Consider the following 20,317-nt stretch of genomic DNA (forward strand, 5'->3'; position numbering starts at 1 on the left):
AAGGGCCCATCTCCCTCCTTTCCCCCACACCGTCCTCAGCGCCTGTTCCTGCCCCCAACATCTCTCTCCTCCCTCTTCCTGGTGTCCCCTCAGAGTCCAGTGCCCATCTCTGCCCATCTCCCCCCAGCGCCCCCCTCAGTGCCTGTATCCTCCCTTCCCCGATCCCGCCCTCAGCACCCATCTCCCTCCAGCACCCCCATCAGGGCCCATCTTCCCTCAGTGACCTCCCCTCAGCACCCATCCCCTCCCCCATCTCCCCACTCAGCACCCATCTTCCCTCAGTGACCTACCCCCCAGCACTCACCTCCCCTCATCACCTCCCTCAACGCCCGTCTTCCCTCACCACCTCCCTCAGTGCCTATATCCTCCCTTCCCCGGGGTTCCCCTCCCCCGCAGCACCCATCTCCTCCCCCCCCCCCCAGTATTTTCTCCCTCTGGCTCTGTGGCTGCAGCCCGAGCAGCCAGGGGGTGGGAGGAGGAGGGCAAGGGAAAGCCAGACAGGGCTGCACTGCAAGTATTTAAAAACAGTCGTGCTGCGAGGGTGGCTCTCTGTCTCTGCGTGGCCCGTGGCCTCGGCTGAATGCACTAAGAGTGAGGAAGTGTGAGGGAGGAAGGTTGTAGAGGAGGAACAGGCTTTGGAGTTGTTCATGAAGTGCACGTGAATAGTTTAAAGCAATAAAGCAACCCCCTTCTCAAAGGGGAGGCTTTCCACTTTCTTATGGCCCTGGTGTTACAGGTCACCACAGGCCCCGGTCTGGCTTGTCCTGTGTGGACAGGAGTGGCTGGAAAGGAGTACAGCTTGTCTGCAGCTGGAGTGTCCCCAATTTGAATTTAACTGGTTATTTTCATGATGAGGGAATATGTAACCCAGTAACCTTTTCCCTGGCTATGTTGACTCTATAGGTCTATAATAAGTCACTTTCCAGGAAAGCAAGCAGAAATGGTTCAGGCACATACAGTATTGCCTAATAAGTGGTAATGCTGAAGAGTATAAGAGAAACTCTGAGGCAAGGTCTAAAGCAGTAATTTTGTTTTGGAAAAACTGGATTACTGTGTTTTTGTAAGACACCAAACATCTTTTCCAACTGCTGTTTTCTAGCATTGGGTACATTTTATATCATATTAGAAGCTTATTTTGAAGAGGAGATCACTGTATCTCGGTATTTGAATTCTGTGGACAAGAAATTGCTTTTTTGTCCCCTAAATAAGACCAGGATTTAAAATTAGTAGTTAATCAGCAACAGGAGATGAGAATAATACTGAAATTATATTTTAGTATCTTTGTATTAGCGTGGGGAATTTATACTATTAACAGCAGGATTTTTTTGTTATATGATGTATAATCTTAGGCCTGGTTTCATGGCCTGGTTTCATACACTATGAGTAAGTAATTTCAGTGAGATAGTCACCTGAGTGAGACTTGAAAGAACAATTTTCTAGATTGAGCTGTTATTCAAGCAGATGATCAGTGTTTACAGAGAAGCTATTTCCCTAAATAGTAAACTCTCTCTAGTAGATTAACACTTAAGTTTTGTGTGGTTCACCTCTCTATTATACTTACATAATCCCACGATGCTAAAGAATACCCTACCATATGTTTGGTATATTTAACTGTTTATTCATAATACCCTCAGTTTTATCCAGCACTGGTCCAGTAATAAATCTTCATTTATAAATCAAAGTTTTAAAATAGCCCAACCATCAAATGAATGAGGTTGCTGTCTGATAGTATATGAATTAAACCCAAGCCATGTCCAGATAAAAATACTTTGGATTTCTTGAATTGAAAGGTCTTCAATAATCAATTTCTCAAGGGATTGCAAAGCCAAGGCACATCAAACTACAACAGAAAGAATGCAGTTTTATTTTCAAAGAGTTTTCTGTGTGCTGTTTTTTCAGTCACTGACTTTCAAGTGAGATCTCTTTTGCTTTCCTGGCTATAACTTTTTCTTCTAACTGTTGATCTTAAATGATTAGTCTGGGATCTGAGCATCATATTGTTCCCCTAATCCTCTTCATACAAACTATGGTAAGAAGATTTTGCAGGCTAAATTTGTCTCTTCCTCCTTAAAATACCTCATTATTTTCTGTAATGTTTATGAAATTCGGAATGGAAAAGACTAGATTATCCATGGAAAACACATCTAAAGAAACTTGACTTTTGGAAAAAGGACTACAGTTACATTTAGGTGGACATATGTGCACTCCATCTACAGGAAAATTAGCCACACATATACAGCTAGTAAGCTTTCAAAAAGAAAACAATTTATTGTTTGAGTATTTGCTTGAAATAATTCTGTATTTTCCTGATATCTAAGAAAGAAGCATATTAGTGATATATTCCTTTTCATTTAGTGACTGCTGTTGAACTTTTGATCCCTTTTGGCAAAGACACTAGCCTTTCTACAGCTTGCTTATGTTTTATTTAGCAAGCTTGCATGTAAAGTAGATGGGAAACAATAGCTAGAAATAGATTGTTCAGATGAAAACCAAGGATATGATTTGGTCTGGCAGTTAAGGCATGAGGATTAAGTCAAGTGTGCCTGATTTTGCTTGTTGTGCTGTCAAAGTAAAATTCAGTTAGACGTTAATGTCCTCCTAATGAGAATTTATTACAAAGCTGTTTTTTTCCTGCAAATGTGCTTTTCATAGTGGAATTACATTTTAAATTTGTTCTGAGATATTAATGTCCTAACTAATGCAATAATTAAAAGTCTTGGTTGTGAACGTAATTGCACCTCTTCATATTCTGAGATGGTAGGATTGAATGGATGCTTGCTTTAAAAACAATCCTATATCCATATCTGTCTGATATTATTTCACTTTGTCTAAATCCTCTGTCAGAATGTTATGTGTTCTGGTCATTTGTTCTGTTTTTTATGGCTCATCAGCACAGCAGAGTAATTGAGGGGAAAATACCTTGAAGTTAAAATGTTCTTAATTCAACTAAATACACTAAACAAAAGTGTGTTGCTTGGGGGACAGAGCATTCTATACAAGCCAGCAAAACCACTTTAAACTAGGGGCGGCTTAAAGCTATCACAGTGTCTTCCCTTAGTCGTGCTCTCTATTCACGGTGGCTTTAGCCTAGCACGAAGCCTGGTGAGGTAAGACCCACACCTCTCTCAGACCCCGCCTGTGAAGAAAGAAGTTACTCTGCCCTTGAGGTGGAGGTATGGAGGCAAAAAGGCTGTTACATAGTCAGAAATATCAGTGAGGCTAACTGGGGTGGTCTCACTAAGTTAGTCTTTGTCAGGGACAAAGGTGTCCTCTGGTTTGGAATTGGCAAGACCCATACAGAGCACTTGGGCTTGTCCTTAATACCCTTAGGAGGTGCATGGAAAGGTGTTACACTTGTCTGCAGAATCAAGTGTCACTGTACTGCCTTTGTTGGGAGAAGTCTGCTTTTGACCTTTCAAACACAAAGGTCTAGAAACTTACTTCCATTTTAAAAAGTAAATTTAGAATCTGATGTCATCATGTGACTGGGGCTCTGAGCATAGACACATTGCACTGGTATATTATTCTACCCCTGCTGTAAACACTAGCATGTGTTTTAATGTCCCCTATAATCACAGTAAATATGCAGTGACTTTTTACAGGGGAGGATGAATTATGAAGGCTCTAAGAAACAGTTTCACATATGAATATAATCCAAATTATTTTCTTCTTTAGATGACTTTAAACCAGCATCAATTGATACATCTTGTGAAGGAGAGCTACACGTTGGTAAAGGAGACGAAGTAACAATCACCTTGCCACATATTCCAGTAAGTATGTTGTATGTTATATTGTATGTTTACTCTCTAACAAATTTACAGGTAGTTGCTGTGTAGGTACAATCTACTGTAAATGCTACTTTCATCTTTGTTAAAACAAGTGAATTCAATATTTGAGCTGCCAGAATTGTAATGTGTTACCTTAGGAAAGGCCGACTGAGACTTTGTAAAGGATTGTAGTTGTGAGGTTCCAGTCTGTTCTTTGCATTTGATTCCTTCCTTTCTACTATTCCTTGACAAACAAGAAGACTTTACTATTAACTGAAAGCTTGTACCTAGTTTTCATTAATTTTTAGTGCTGTGGCTTAAGGAAGAAAGGCAGAGTAGTTTTGAGTTGAGTCAAGATTTGATATTCAAAAGCCACAGATAGGCCTTTATGTCTGTGCTTTCCATTACTAAAGCATGTACAAATAGCATAGATTGTTCCGTGCCTTTAGGTTTATCAGTGGAATGTGATGTAGCGTGTGTAGTAGCGATGAAGTGTCTGTCCACTTCCTCCTCAAATTATGCTGTAAAGGTCTACTGTGTGAGGATGATGGTCAAACAGCAATAAAATAAATGATCAAACTGTTCATAGGTGCAGCTGTTTTGTAATTGAAAGATCAGTGATTTCCTTACAAAAACAAAAGAAAGTGCTTGCGTTCTGAAACTGGATTTGTTTATTAGCTGAAGCTAACGCTCTGTGTCAAGCCAATAAACCAGAATTCAGACACAGATAGCTTTGGTGTTTGTGGAGGGGGCAACAGTCAGTTTAGAAGCCGTGTGTCAGATCCTTTTGGTATTGTTTATTCTATTATGTTGACATTTTTAATTGCTAGATAATGTGATAATTCTCACCAAATGAGGGTTTACCTGCTTGCCTCACCCTTTTTTATATGGCATTGGTCATCTTTAGTGCTGCAGGATGTTGCATAGTTGCTGTTTGTCTATAAAAATATTGAATATAGTAGTGTTAAATATAACAGAAAATAATATGATTAATAGCAGTGACATTCATCTTTGACTGGCAATTGTGTTGTTTCTTTATCTTTTGTTTTGAACAAAAATGCTTGTAATGTCCCTTTCCAAATCTCTGTACTGATGGGTTTATTTTGATTGTCTTCCCATGAGCATGAACAGCTTTCAGCTTGCAATCCTGTGCAATGTGCTCTAGGTGACCCTGCTTGAGCAGGGGGGTTGGACTAGATGATCTCCAGAGGTCCCTTCCAACCTCAGCGATTCTGTGATTCTGTGATTCTAGTATGCTCTGGAGGGTTATGCAGCTAACCGCACAAAACGCAGCTGCTGTGTGCATGTTTTTCCAAGACAGTGTTGCCTAAGTTCAGTAGAGTTAGCTGGAAGTTTTGGGATCATTTCATCCTTACAAGGTTTACTGAATTTCTTGGATCCTGCTTTGCTTCTCAGTTGCCCAAAAACTGGGTAGGATTCAGATTCCAACTTGTTTTTTGAAATTGCCTGATCCCTGAGGATATCTGTTTGATGATTTGTTCAGTGGAGTTTTCTGGTGTCCGTTGCTGCTTGGATAACTTGAACTACTATTCCTACTTGTGAATTTAGTAACTCTAATATTTGATAATCAGTCTTGGTTGGGGAAGTGAAGAATTTTTTCTTGATTAAAAAAAACCCCTCACTTTTGAAAACAAATCTGGTTAAATGTCACCTGTTTCACTTACCTTCTTTTTCTATCCTCTTATCAGCAGGATCTGTAAGCCAGTGTTATTTAGGCACTAACCTTAAAACATTTAAATGTTTAATTTCAAGTAAAAGGGTGGGACTGTTAATTTGCTTAAAAAGGGCTTCCATTTCTGCTTATTTTTTAGCCAAAATTACAGACTTTTCTGAGTTAGGAGGTTTCTGGGTAGCAGAATAATAGGCTACAAACTTTTATCAGTTTGCATTGTATTTGTGCTTTATGCTTCCTGACTTATCTGTCAGCAGTGAACTGGCTTTGACTTTCAGCTTACTTTTTATCCTCTTAAATGATGTTTTTCCTCTCCCAGATGTAGGAATGTTAAAAATATAAAATGTCTTTGAAGATTTGACTGTTGTGAGTCTATGATCTTCTCTGAACCGTACTCTTACTGTATCTTTGTGAGGAGTTCTGATTTATTTTACTCTTACTGTTCCAGACTCATTTTAGATTCAAACATATTCAAACATATTAACAATATTGAGTTTAGGGGTTTCATTCTGAGTGTTTAAATTTTAATTGTTCTTTCTGCTATTTAGAATAAAATGTGGAAGAGCATATTTTTTTCCTCTTGTCCTTGGTTTCAATTGCTGTCCAGCATGTGCCAAGGTGCATGAATAAATATATATATTTTTTTATTTCTGTAGCTCATATACATATGAAATCTAGGTAGGTTTCACAGCTGAGAATACACTTGCGTATGTGTCCCTTGAGTAAACATGTCCTTTCTTTGATATGGCCAGGTCCACGCTGCTGTGTTCAGATAGACCGTAACTGATTCTGCCTCCTCTACCGCAAAACCATTGTGTGGGCCAGCTTGTACATGGATGCAGTGCAGATGAGCCCAGTCTCAGCAGTGTTTGCCGGTGTGCAACACCACATGAATTTGCCTTTATTGCTTCTCAGTCTAAGCCATTAGGTTTCTGTGGCTCTGTGCAGCATTGTGTGGACTTGGGGGCTTTCCGGAAGGAGTCAAAATACCCCCATTTGCTTTTGAGAATATGTTTAATTGTAATTGTTCAGCATCCACATGCTAATCTGACTTTGAAGAAGGTAGTTGTTCTTACACAGTGTGTGACAGTTGCATATAATCTAGTATAAAAGTATTCCTTTTTTTTTAATTTGATATATTAAATACAAAGCAGTTTAGATATTGTGTCAATTGACCACACACTTCTTTAGATGACAGTTCTGCTACATGAATAATCAGAATTTTATTTCTTGTCCAAGTTCAAGATTTCCAGAGCAGAAATTTCAAGAAAATTCCTGACATTTGTCACAGCTAGCTATTCAAATTACCATCAAGTTACCATTTTGGGAAGGAGGACTGTAAATAATGGCAAGTAAAGAGAGGATGTTTTGTCACTGCAGAGACATTTAAAATGATGAAAGGCATAATAATGCTGTGAGGAAACATCTGATCTGCTGCATATAAATGTATTTTTCCCTTTTCATGAATGAACATTTTCTGTAGGAACTGAACGTTAACTTCTTAGTCTCTAGGTCAGAACAATATATATTCATTTGACTTAGCATTTATAAACTATTTGGGTAGGGCGTATAACCAAACAAATGTGTGCTTTTTCTTTGACACCAGGGTTCAACTCCACCAATGACTGTGTTTAAAGGAAATAAAAGACCATACCAGAAAGACTGTGTGCTTATTATCAATCATGACACTGGGGAGTATGTACTGGAAAAACTCAGTAGCAGCATTCAAGTGAAGAAAACAAGGTAAAGCTGGGGACAGGACTAAGTTAATAGCATGAATTCTTGCTGAAGTTTTCTATTCAGACTGTGTCGTTTGAACCTGAGCTCAATTTCCTTTTATTTTCTAGTAATGTTTAATTACTAAACCTTATGGGCCAATTATCTTGCCTAAAAATGCAAATAGCTGTTGGAAGTGTGAATCCAAGAGTAAAGAATTAGTAAATTCTCCACTGCTGAAAGGACATAATTATAGTTTGCAATGAAACATTTCTGATGATTTGGAGCTTTGTAAGCTGGCTAAAAGATGGGATGTTTTTCAGGAATCTCTAGTTAGTTGAAGAAGATGGAAATGTTAGCCTGTCAAAAGGATTGTTGGACTTCCCAGGTTTGTTCCCTGCAACTTCCTCTGGGAGTCATGAAGCTTTAATAACATACTGTTAAGGAGCAAGAAACACTCATCCCTGCATTGGATTGATATATCAAGTGGTGCAAAAGTCCAAAGACTCCAGATAGGGGATAGGGGGGAGAAAACTGAAGAAATAATGGTTGTAAGGCTTTGCCTAGACAAGTTGCTGAGGCCAGAAGTCCTCTCTGATCCAATACTCATATTTCACTGCACAAATTCCACCCTACAAAGTGTGCAGTTGAAACATTTTTAGTACTCTTGCTGATCTGCAAGTACCTGAATTCTCTGAATCACATTCTTTCAACACCACTGGACTCATCAGTTATTGAGATCCAATGACAAAGCAGTTATTCAGATGTCTCATGCAGAAGATGCTCTTAAATACTTTTACAAATGTGATACATTTTTTTAAAAAGAGAAGTATTTTGTTGCAGTGTAGAACTTTTAGCTACTAAAGCTATATAGATGTGTGGGTTACAGCTCATCAGCATTTGGCTGGAAGTTTACCAAAGAACATATTGAGTTCAAAGTAAATGGGCTGTAACTCCTCTGAGTTAGTGATGTGAAAACTCATCCATGTAGCATTCAAAGGCAAGGCATCTTGTCCAGTGGATATGAGTGCATTAGAGACGAGATTTGAAGCCCCAGCAATTTGTGTTCTGCTGGATTTTGGCCAGGTGAAGCTAAAGTCAGAGGGGAGCAAAGAAGTGCAGAAGGGCTTGGGTCCTGTGAAGTGTTTGGGTCCAGTGAAGTGTTAAATATTTCCAGTTTTCTCAAGCAGAGGTGGGCAAGAAAAAAATGGGGACCTCTGTTGTGAGGAACTGTGATTTGGGAAGTCATTCAGTTTTTTAGATCAGAAGTGGGGTTTTTTTCTTGGCTACTTTGGTCTTTAAAGACCTGTTGACACCCTGTGGAGGCAGAATTTTTAGTATTAATGCCCTAATAACATTCAGACGGGGGGTAAATGTGCTTTTTCTACTTAAAATCTTTAGTTCTGAGAGCATAATTAATACTGGAAACAATTTTCTGTTTTTATCTTTCACATGATCTAGTGGGTGTATTCCCAAATAGGCTACTTCTGTTGTAAACAACTATGTACACTGTATTAATGTGTTATCTAATAGCTGCATTTCGGTGATGAATGAAGAGGTGGTTCTGTGTTTAATATTTGAGGTTGCATCTACAGTGCAATGCAGCACAGAGATACTGGAGTTAGCTCTAAACGCATTAGATCAGGTGCTGGAAGTGGTTTAGATGAAGTCCCAGGAACTTCCACATGGACTAGTTTAACTTGTTTCTCAGTGGGATCAGCTCAAGGGCACAAAATGTCACGTTGCTGAGTTGGGATCTTACTAGGACCGAAGTTTAGACCTAAGACTTGTAAGCTGTTTCTGTACTACACTACATAGAGACATACCACAAAGGCTTTTGTGATATGTGATAAACATGCCACATACTTTATCCTGGTTATGATGTACCTTAGAGGAACCTGAGTAGAATGTTTGTTTGTTTGTTTGTTTTTCTCTGCCAGGGTATTCGCTGTTCTAGGATTTAGCAATTTATTGATTCAGAAAACTGATGAAACACATGGTTTGAATTGAGCACCTAGGCATAGTATTCTTCCCACTAAGGAAACATTTTTAAACTGTATTTTAAGGGACAAGAGCAAATGAGTGAAAAACCATGAATAGATGCTTGTTTGCTGATTTAGCAGTAACCCCATGGTTGCTTTAGTCAGGTTGACCTGTAAGAGTTTCAGTCTGAGAAGGTTTGGTTACAAGTGAGAAAATTCCTTCTTTTACTATGATTGTTCTAAGCAGGATTTTGTTACGAGTGGATTTTCTTATACTGTAGTCAGACTTCAAATTTCTGTGGTTGCTAACTCTCTTTTTTTTTTTTTAATACAAATATAAATTGTTAAATTAAAGCCTTCGTTGCTCTCCCAGTAGAGAATATGATATCACTGAAACACATCTAGTTTTTAAAATACATTTTGTAAAGATGTAATAGTGCAGTTTTATATACACATTTGCTGTTGAGAACAGCAGTGTTGCATATAGAAAGAGAACAGTGTTTGGTATGTGCATGTTTAAAGGTTATAATTCACTGTGCAGCTTTACAAAACAGAGTTTTTCAAAATGAAGTTACAGATAATGCATTAATACAAATATACTGAAAAAAACTGAACACAGCTGCATGGTGCCACTGAGTGTCTTTGCTTTGTTGTTTTAGAGCGGAGGGCAGCAGTAAGATCCAGGCCCGAATAGAACAACAGTCTGCCCGAGCCTCTCAGCCTCCATCACAGTTCAGAGCACCAACCAAGCCAGCAGTTGGACCTAAAACTTCTCCTTTGAAGGATAACCCTTCGCCTGAGCCTCAACTGGATGACATTAAGAGAGGTAAAGAAGGGTTTGTAGTTTTCAGGATATGGTTGTTTTTGTCTGTCTTCTTTTTAATAAAAACTATGACTGTGCAATTTATAAAAACATGTTAGAAATGTTCAGGGACTAAAAGCTGGTACTTAACAGTTAGTTTGTCTTCTTTATTTCTTATTTTAAGGCATCTTAGTGAATTATTTATTCTCTTCTGCCAGCATAGGTATTTATACTGCAGTCTTTTCTGGCATGAGAGAACCTCCTCTTTGCTGATAACTTTCTCTCTTCCAAACTATTTCTCTGTGTTTAAAAAAAAGACCAAATAAGTGTGAATTCACAAAAAATTATGGCAGCTGAGTGCTAGACAAGTTGAATGGGTATCTTAGGCAACGACTACAACAACAACAAAAGCAGATGGTCCAAAATCCAGTTATGCAATCAAGTGGAAAAAAGTTATTCCTGCATAGAGTAAGGTTGGAGGCATTTGCTCAGGGGGTGGAAAGGCTGCATAGCTGTGTCCCATCATAAGACCTAGAGTCTGTGCCATGCCAGGCACAGAGAGCTGGCAACCCTCATGACCACACCTTGAAGCACTGGAAGGGATGATTGCCTCAACCCAGTCTCCAGGTCAAGCAGCATTTTGTCTGTGTTTCTCTGTGGACATGTAAGAGTTCGGTGTCTGGGATTCAGATTCTTTGCCCAAAACCTTCCTTTCACGCTGGTGTGATGCCTGGTTTTGCTGTTGATAATGCAATCAGAATGCAGAAGATTTTAAATTTAAGTTTTTATTTGGTTCTCTTTAGTTTCTTGTCTGGCATCAGACACAATTATTTTACTTCTAAGATTGTTCTTTTTCTCTAGTTATTTTTTTCTGGGTCTCTTCCCTTATCCATATAGCTATTTTTGCCTGTAGACTTAGCCTATGCTAATTGCCCTGACTATGTTAATTACTCAAAGATTTTTTTTTTCAGTTCATGCTGATCACTAGGTGACACTTTTACTGCTAAGCCATATGAGTGTTTGTGTAGGAGCTGACTGGTCTCACAGCTTCACAGCAGTAGTATTTTCAATACCTGGATGATGGTCAGAAGACAGAATTGAAGTCTGAGAGATTGCTAGCTATAGTTCCCTTAGCTGCTTTGCCATTTTTATTTCCTTTGCAATAGGCAAGGGGGAGTATATCAGGCAATAGATCAATTAAATAACTGAATCAATTATAGGGTTTTTTTTTTTTTTCTCTAGTGTGTAATAAGTTACATAACCATGGGGGCATGYTTTTGTGGACGTACAACAATTTGTAAAGGTTGTGTTTTTATAGTAAAATAATTATACTTGTCTGGTGTGCCATCTGTTCCAGAAAGACTGTTTTCTACTGGTCTAAGAATGTAGGTCACATTGTTTAGAACTGTCCTGGTAACTTTTTTGCCACCTGAATGTCTTTTATTGGAAAGTACCTCCAAGTAAATAAGAAGTAGAGTTTTGTTTCCAAAACCAAGCAAAAAAGCACCTGACTTGTACTAAAAGTAGGACCCCAATATGGTGCTTCGTAGAGAGACTCTTTCAAGGCCCAGAAAGAGAGAGAACAAGTACCTGAGCAGTTTCTCTTTGCTTACAGTATAAGCTCTTTATAACTTTTCTAAGATGCTCATCATAACTTTTCTAGGAGTTCCTCAATCCTTCAGTAATATAAGTTTCTGAATATCACTTCCAGCATTGAATATCTAGAGTGTCAGCATTATTAAACCTTTTATGTCATGAGAATCTACCTGGGAAAGGCAGAACTGAAATGACACCGTGATACAATGACAGTATTTAATACAACTTAACTGTACAAGCCATGAGATGGTCTCTTTTGAACTCAAAAGTCTTTAGCCATGGAGATGCATGTTAAGGAAAGATAACAGGACTGAAGACTGTTCTCTCCATGCTAGCAGTGACTTTCCTTTCGGTTGAACTACCTCCTTTGTACAAAATAAGCATAAAGGTGAACTTCTGTGTTGTTTCTTTAATGGACACAGCACAGAACTTACAGTCTCCAAAGGAGGTTATTGGAAGTGGCTCTGTGACACTGTGACCTCTCCTGCTCCCGGTATGCCCTACTCAAGGGTATGGTAACACACAGCCCTTGTGATGGTGTGGTTTAACGATGGTTTTAAGCCAAGTTTAGTGCAGGCTTCTGCCTCCCCCACTGCCTTCAGCTGGCATTCCCATATCCTCCCTTACAGGCGAGCTGGGAAATGAACCTTCAGGTAGGTCAGTTCTCACATCCATCCCATTGCACAGCTGCCCAAATTGCTGTGCCTAAGGTCCAAGGCAGAGCGCATGGGAGTTGAAGCAGTCCTCTCCTCCATGCTGGCCTTTGGGAGGCTGTCTCTAGGGTTCCGCACCAAAGCAATCTCTTTCCCCGCAAGCTTTTATATTGTCCTCCTGCCTGAAAGGAACAAAAGAGAGGCTAAGAGCTTGTTCTTTTGAATGCTTGGCCACATCTGATCACGTTTTATTGAGCAGTGAACATTTGCACATGTATACCACAGTACCATTTATGTGCATGAAATTATTGTCATTTATCAGGCATATCTGACCACAACAGAAATGTTTTTAATAACAGTGACATAATTAAAGCATGCACTACTTGAAAAAATTCAGGAATATGTCTATTTTGGAAACTGAATTCGGTGCTTAAAAATCTAAGCAGGTCTTGTTTACCTAAAATGCAGCTGTAGTCTGTAAGGATTATGCCATAGAACTGTGTTTGTCTCTCAAGGACATCTCAATCAAATTTGCTGCACTTCACTGTAAAATATTGCCTCTTTTAGCTGTCATCTCTGCATACTCAAAGGGCCAATATCAAGCTGATTTCTCTCCACCTTGCACACCATTATTAACAGTGAGCATTCTGTTATGGATGTAGGGCCTTATTCTCCCTAAAGCTGAATTTTATTTCTGAAAGTCCTTGGTATTTTTGCAGGCCAAGGTTAGGGCTTTAGTTGAAATTTCTACATAGCTTATTATTGTTAAGAGAAGAAGCATTGTTAAGAGAAGAAGCATGAACCCTTTGCTGTGATTACTGAAAAATTAGGACATTTGATACAGAATATGTACAGAAAACAGCCCTGCTGAAAAAGGTTGTTCTATGCTCACACAATGATTTTTGACCTTGAAAAATTTTTTTATTCTAGAAAACTGCTGCATTGACTGCCAGTATAAAGCAGTAAGCTGTTTTACTTTCCTGAAAGAGAGCCTAAAGTTGTAACATGAAACGTGCAAAAGTTAAGGCTCCCCTAACAATGTCAACCTTTTCAGATGATGTAGACTCAATTAAGGCAAGTGTTCAGAAATATACTGTATGAAAAGCTTTCTTAAAAGTAACTGCTGCACATCCTGACTCTTGTCATCTTTTAAACCTTAAAGTGCATCAATGTGAGGCGTTTGATCTCATGGAGCAAAAAGTGATTCAAGAAAGATTTGACTTTCATTGTTCGGCTTGGCGTATATGTACATGCACACACACACATCTATTTTAACTGAAGTCACTGCAAGGCAACATTTAGCCAAGGCTTCAGTAACTATGACCGCACTAAGTGTAATAGGCAAATAGGAAAATGCAAAATCTAACAATTATAAAGCAGATGTGTTTTTTCTCTAAGGCTTTGGTATCATCGTAGTCTTAGCCACCATCTTTCACAGGGTGACACTGGAGGGATTTGAACAGACTTCCTTAATGGTCCTGCTGGAGTTTTGCCTGATAGACTTTTAACGACACAGCAGCCACCGTAACATTAATGAAAACAATTATTTTTTCTCATCTGCACAGACGAGCCATTTAGAATACCTGGCTCAAGGAATTAAGAGACAAAAGAGACCTGAAAGGAAGCTGCCAGCCCACATGACTGATTAGAAAATGGACTCAGAATGAGTTCCCATCCCTAACTACTCTCACTGACAACACCTGTTGAGTGTTGGGCCTTACTGCTTCTTCCAAGGCATCTTCCCTTTCCCTCCTCATAACCAAAACTCTTCTACAGGCTCTTACAGTTTTCTGCTTCCTCAGTAGAAAACCCTCACTTTTCAGTCTGACACTCATTTCTAATTCTATTTCAAATTTAGTAGACAGGTTAATCTTCCTTTCCCATCTGTCAGACTACATTGCTTCCTTTCTTTGGTTATCTCCTCGCCTACTATATCAAATTCAGACTTCTTGTTCAGATTTTTTTCTTTAATTCTCTGGAATGCATTTCTTGTTGCATCTTTTCACTTTCACCACCAAAACCTCTTAGATTGCTCCACCACCCTTTTCTCTTTCTTTCCTTCATGCCATTTTATATGCTGTTTTCTGGGCTGGTATGTTCTTCTCACCCCTGTGTGCCAACACACTCTCTTTTCAGCCTTAGACCTTCTAGCCCTGTAAGCATCTGTGAATAATCTCAGGTGCTAGTTGTTCTATAGGTTTGTTTATTGAATCTTTTCACCATATGAACTGGGGCCTGTAGATTATTGTACTTGCTACAATCTAGGATGTTTTAACAACACATTATCATTAGCAACTGTAATGGTCACTAGAAGCAGACAGGGAAAATATCTGGGCATTTTAAAGGGAAAGAATGGTTATTCCTGTTTACCTTTCCTTTAGTTTTCCCCTGTCATTTCTTAGCCTTGAACGCAGAGAACATTTACAATTTGGAATCCTAGATAGGGGCAATCTGAGAACAGTGACTTGCAAGTGTCCATTTATCTGTATTTCAGACTCCAGGCATGAAACAGAATTTTAAAGCCAGTGAGACTGTATTGGGAGGGGGATGAGGGAGAAAGACCTTACAGTACAACATAGTATCTTTTGTTGGGCTAATCATATTTTCTTCTCCCCTCTTCCAGTGGTCATTTTTGTTATTTCCTAAAGATGAAAAGGTAGGTTTACTCTTTACTATAGCATACAAATAAAGTACAGGTAATGCAGGTGGCTGTTGGAGATCAAGCTTCAGAAACTAAGTTGCAGGAGCCTCCCTATGCTTACATAGCCAGCTAGAGTTAGCCATGTGGTTGTTCCCCTTTAATGTGTCTTCCTTGCCTCTAATTGAATATAACTGTAACATTGAAACTGAGCTATGAACTTTGAAATTGAAAAGTAGCAGTTTTAAAACTGGCAAAATGAAACTGTTTCTCAAACCAATACATGCTTGGCTAGAGGAACTCTCTTCAGCAAATAGTGCAGAGGCTGAAAGCTTAGCTGGTTACTTCAAGGTGTTAAGCAGCCAAAGGAAAATAGGTCTTATTGAAAAAGAGAAGAGTTCCAGTTGCTCAGCCTTACTCCTGGAGGAGGTCAAGATAACGAGCATTAAAATTGTGCCATTTTTTTCATAAAGGAAAGATTCCTTCTACATGATCTGGCTGTGCTATACACCAGAAAGATGCCCCCAGCTGAGGAGTTGGGGTTCACCTCACTTTGTATATCTCCCATGTCTGATTTGGGGTGAATTACTGCTGGCCTCAGTTTCCCATTTGTCATGTAGAGATGATAACACCTGCATGCTCTCTCTCTTCTTTCTTTCTTGTCCCTGTAGCCTTTGAGTTCTCCAGAGCAAGCACTCAGTTCTCACCCGGTCAGTACAGAACTGCTAGTACAGATTCACGTGTTTTACCTAACAGAAATGTGAATGTTGCTGTCTGTTGGAAACCTGCCTAGGTGGACTGAGTAATTAGAGACTTGACTTTGTGGGTGGATACAAAGAAGTTGTCCTATAATACTGTCTAGGACACTATAGTTGTGACAAATTTAAAAACATACAGCAATGATATGGCTTGGGGTGACTTACCTTACTAGCTGTTCAGCCTTAGCCAACACTGACTGTTACTGATGGTGCTGTCATGGTATTTCACTGTGGCTCTGTATTGGAAACCCTAAAATAGGGTGTGGCTGACTTGAATAACTTCCCAGTTTCAGAGTAGTCTCTGTATTTCCTAGCTATCTGTAAGCACTGTAGCAGATTAAGGTATTGCTACCACTCTCTGACACATGAATATTCTCATCTGCCCCACGGCAAAGTTATCTGATGTCATTTGTCAGCTTCTGAAGTTTAATTAAAACGAGTCGTGTGACTGTGCACTGGAGCTGCTTCATACTTTATCTTAAGTCAGGGCAATTTCTGTTGTGTTCACGTTCCTATGCCCTATCTCTCTCCCTCTGTGTTTTCCGAAAGCCTATATGTCACTGACTTTCAATAGAATTTAGGTTCCTGTTTATTTAGATGCTTCTAAATGGGCTGACTGTTGGCATGTAAAACTCTATCAAGAAATGTACTTACTTTGTATGTAGAGCATATAACTATGGAAAATAATGAATCAGGAAATGCTTTCAAGAGTGTAAAGTATATATATAATAATAAAAGAAATGAAGGCTTTGTGATACTGAACTGTGCTCTTGCTTCTTTAAATTCAGCTGTAACAGCTAGGTAAAAAGTTGTCAGGATTTTTTGGTTTTTCTGTGTCTGTCTGTGTCTGTCTGTGTCTGTCTGTGTCTGTCTGTGTCTGTCTGTGTCTGTCTGTGTCTGTCTGTGTCTGTCTGGTATTTAGATGTTCTCAATTATACTTGACGAAACTATTGCATTTTCACATTCTTTTCCCAAATTCCATAGGGCCCTATTCATGGTTTCAAATGGATGAATGTCCTTTTATTTCAGAGCTAAGAGCAGAGGTTGAAATTATTGAGCAGATGAGTAGCAGCAGTGGAAGCAGCTCATCAGATTCGGAGAGCTCATCTGGGAGTGAAGATGAAAGCTCCAGCAGTGAGGGGGAAGAGCCAGCACATGTTTCCCCTTCGCAGCCACCACACCAGCAGTATAACAACAGGAATGCCATTGCTAACGGCACCAGCAGGCCACAAGGAAGCAATCAGCTCATGAATACTCTCCGTAAGTAAAGGCTTGTGTCTTATTACTGTGCGAACCTGCCTGAGACCACCTGTATTCTTAGCACATTAAGCTAACTCTGTGAAGTACAGTTTGCCAAAAAGTTATCGAAGGGAGTTTCACAGACTGAAATACGCAGATGAGATTTTTTTAACAGAAGGCTGAGGCCTGTCTGAAGGTGTGGAGATTACTTAAGTTTGGTCCAGAGCCTGTGGACATCAGTGCAACAGCCCCATTGACCTTGCTGAGCCTTGATTTGAGCCTCCAGGTGGGCAATAAAGCATTAGTGCAGGGGTATGGTGTATGGGAGGGAGGAACTGTTTTCATGTGAAAACATGGATTAGGAATAAATAGTGGGGTTGTCACATGTGTCAGTTGATTAAAAGTCAGTAGAGAAGTGTGAATGACATAAGACTGTGCCGTAATCATAAATGCACGGTCTTTGCCCTCTGTTTATTAGCTGTAATGTTTTGTCAGAGTATTTTTACTGTGTTTGTTTCAGCTGCATTTTCACAAATTTCATATTTTGAAGTGAAACTTAAAGTGCCAGATATTTGATTAAAATGCTATAGCTATGATGTTTGGAAGCATTGAGTCAGTAAAACTAACTCCGTTGTTTAAAAAGTGCTAATAACATTCTTAAAGGATAGTTTTGTCCCATCAGTCTGCCTCAGGGGAGGTGGTGTACATCTGTGTCGCTCTTGTTTTATGCTAGGTCAGGTGTATTCTAACTCAGTGAAGTTAAAATTTTGCATTAACACGAAACTAAAACTTAGTTRTTATAAAGCATTCCTAATTCTTCCTTAGGCATGTTTGAGTACATCTCTCAGCACCCACACATAGGGAATTGGTGGAGCTTAAATGCAAATAAATGTAGGGCTTCCAGCTTAAAGAAGGCAAGTTCTGATATTATACTGACAATACTGAAAAGGCCTGCTGAAAAACTGGAGAGGCCAGTCAGGGTTCCTGTCACTAATGAATGCCTGAGGTGACCCTTGGGTGAGATCCAGAATTCAACAAAGTCAGGACTCTTGCCATTGTGGGGTGTGGGTTTGGGTTTTTTTTTTTTTGTTTTGGGGGTTTTTTTTGAGGTAGGCTCTGATTAAGGCAGTAGCTTCCAAACTGTTTCTGGTTTTGAGATGCCTCTTCCCTGCTTCTCTTGGGCTGTGACTACAGGTACTGCCTAGATCACTGAATTTTAAGAAGCCTCTGACCCCAGGAGGGTTTGTGAACCTGTATTTGGGAACTGGTAAGGTCACTCCTTTTTTTAGGCAGTGATTTTTGCCCTTGAGCATGCAAGTCTCTGGTGCCCATCTGCATGGGGAGAAGCACCCCTAACCCAAGCTGGTTTTTTTTCAGCTTTTTTTCCGCAGATCAGTTGCCATTGCATAGTTGCTCTGGGGGGCACCTGTGTTTGGGGTGGGTCATGAGAGAATGCTCTTAAGACCTAAGTTCAGTTACCAGAACAGAAACATTATTTTTGCACTCTTCTACCCCTTTATCTCCCCCAAATCCATAGAGCTCTGCAAGACAGAGATTGGAGACTGTAGGTTTAATCCAGATCTAGGCCTTCTTGTGTCTGATCTCTTTGCGCTTTGGGGGGGCGGGGGTTAGCCTTCCTTCCTCTTCACACTCTGTGTCAGCTTAGTTCAGCCGATAGCCTTGATTTGCAATTACTGTAACATTCCTTCTGGTTTATTGACGCACAGAGGCCTTGCCTTGGCTACCCAACCCTCCCTGAAACAAAAAAGTTTATTTTAATAGGGTCAGTGAAGCCAGGAAATTCCCCAGTGCCTTGCCCCAGAGCCATGTGCAGGAGTTTGGCTGGGTGGAGTTCCTTCCATGGCTGCTAGTGAGGGGAATGCTGCTCTCCCACTAGGAGACAGCATTTGGGAGCTATGAGGCCAAGGAGTCTTGGTTTGACCTGGATCAGGCCATATAATAGCCTTGTGCAGCTTGTAATGTTCTTGGTCATGGAGAGCAGTTTCATTAAATGACTGAAATGATGTTTGCATTTGATTCTTGTGTTATTCTTATTTAAATGTTCTAGTTTAAATGTGACTATTCTTTGGTTTGATTGCAATGAAATGTGAATTAACTTCTACCCCATTGTTGTGTTTTGTTGTTTTTCTTTTCCATAGGGAATGACTTGCAGTTGAGTGAGTCTGGGAGCGACAGTGATGACTAGAGGCTGAGCTTTTGCTGGTTCTGTTGCATATACATGAAGAACTAATTTACTTTGCAGTGATCCTATCACTTATGAAGCGGAGCTGGTACAGGGATAGTTCCATGAGTGGAATTTTAATAGAAGAAATGCATCACCCTCCCAAATATCAAATGCTGAAGGCAGTTTTACTTTGTGTATTAAGTGTATATTTTGTGTATATTCTTATTCTTTAAAGTTTTAAATAGATATGTACAGTGAGTAAGCCAATATATGTTCCTGTCTGTTCCTTATCTGTGAGCTTAATGTGTAGCCTCTTGCAGTCATCTAAAAATTTCTTCTTTGTAGAAGATATTCAGAACCGGTGTAACTTGGCAGGGGGATTTTTGTATATAGAGTGAGCATGAGCCAACAGTGAGTTTAAAAAAAACATGCAGGAGCTAGAGTGTGCATTGAAGTGGGATTGTCATAAATTAAGCTTCAACTGTAAGTTGATTTCTTCAGTTTGGGGCTTTTCTAATGTCTTTATTGCTATTTATGGTTGATTTGATGGACATTTAAACAGCTGGAAAAGAGAAGTCATAAAACTTTGTTCATCACAAACCTTGCTGCACCAGTGCCTTATAGTAGGTTTTTTAAACAGTTTGAATTCCTCCCACCTTTCAGACAGGGAACAATACTGAAAACTCTTCAGATTGCTTTTGCATACAAGAACTATATTTCACATACAGGCCAGGTGCACTCTGAGAGCTGTTGCTCTAGCAGGATAAAAGATATACATCAGTCATCTAAACCCATCCAAATAAGAACTAGAGCAGCATTTTCTCGTGCAACTGCAGTGTCTCATTTAATTCAGACATTCACACCCAGATCTTCAGAAATATTTAGGAGCCTGATTCCTAGTGAAACTGCAGTGTCTCAAATACAAGATGTGGGACTTTCTGAAGTTTAAGACCATAGCACTGTTTGCAGTTTCCTAGAGAATGCAGAAAGAAGATAGAACTCAACTAAAGATGATTAAACAGCAGAAGTCTCTCTCTCACTGCAGTTGTTGAGGTAGACTTCAGTCCATATTGTTTGTTGGATGGAAGAAAACAAGAAATATTTGCATAGGGTGAAATTCACCTCCATTTAAGGGTGTTTAAAGGGCTAGAACTCAAGTGGCAAAGGGCAAGTGACTCAGTAGTTCTAGTGTAATCCAGGAGAATGCAAAGCTGAATTGGATGCCTAAATGTTTGCTTTACACAGCTTTTGTCAGTCTGTTTGTGTTTTAACTCCTGTTTGTTTACTG

At 39.6% G+C, this 20,317-nt stretch overlaps 1 protein-coding gene across 1 annotated transcript; it reads left to right on the forward strand.

Annotated features, from left to right (window-relative positions):
- Positions 1–3,653: 3,653 nt before the first annotated feature.
- On the forward strand, positions 3,654–19,296 carry EAF1 (ELL associated factor 1; the record flags this gene model as incomplete). Its single annotated transcript, XM_026067999.1, has 5 exons — positions 3,654–3,770; positions 7,067–7,203; positions 9,818–9,984; positions 16,635–16,865; positions 19,004–19,296. Coding segments are annotated over 5 exons (699 nt in total), but the record flags the coding sequence as incomplete, so codon positions are not given.
- Between the last annotated feature and the right edge of the window lie 1,021 nt (positions 19,297–20,317).

This window comes from Apteryx rowi, unplaced genomic scaffold (assembly GCF_003343035.1).
Source record: "Apteryx rowi isolate R43461 unplaced genomic scaffold, aptRow1 scaffold_266, whole genome shotgun sequence".
Lineage (NCBI taxonomy): Eukaryota > Metazoa > Chordata > Aves > Apterygiformes > Apterygidae > Apteryx > Apteryx rowi.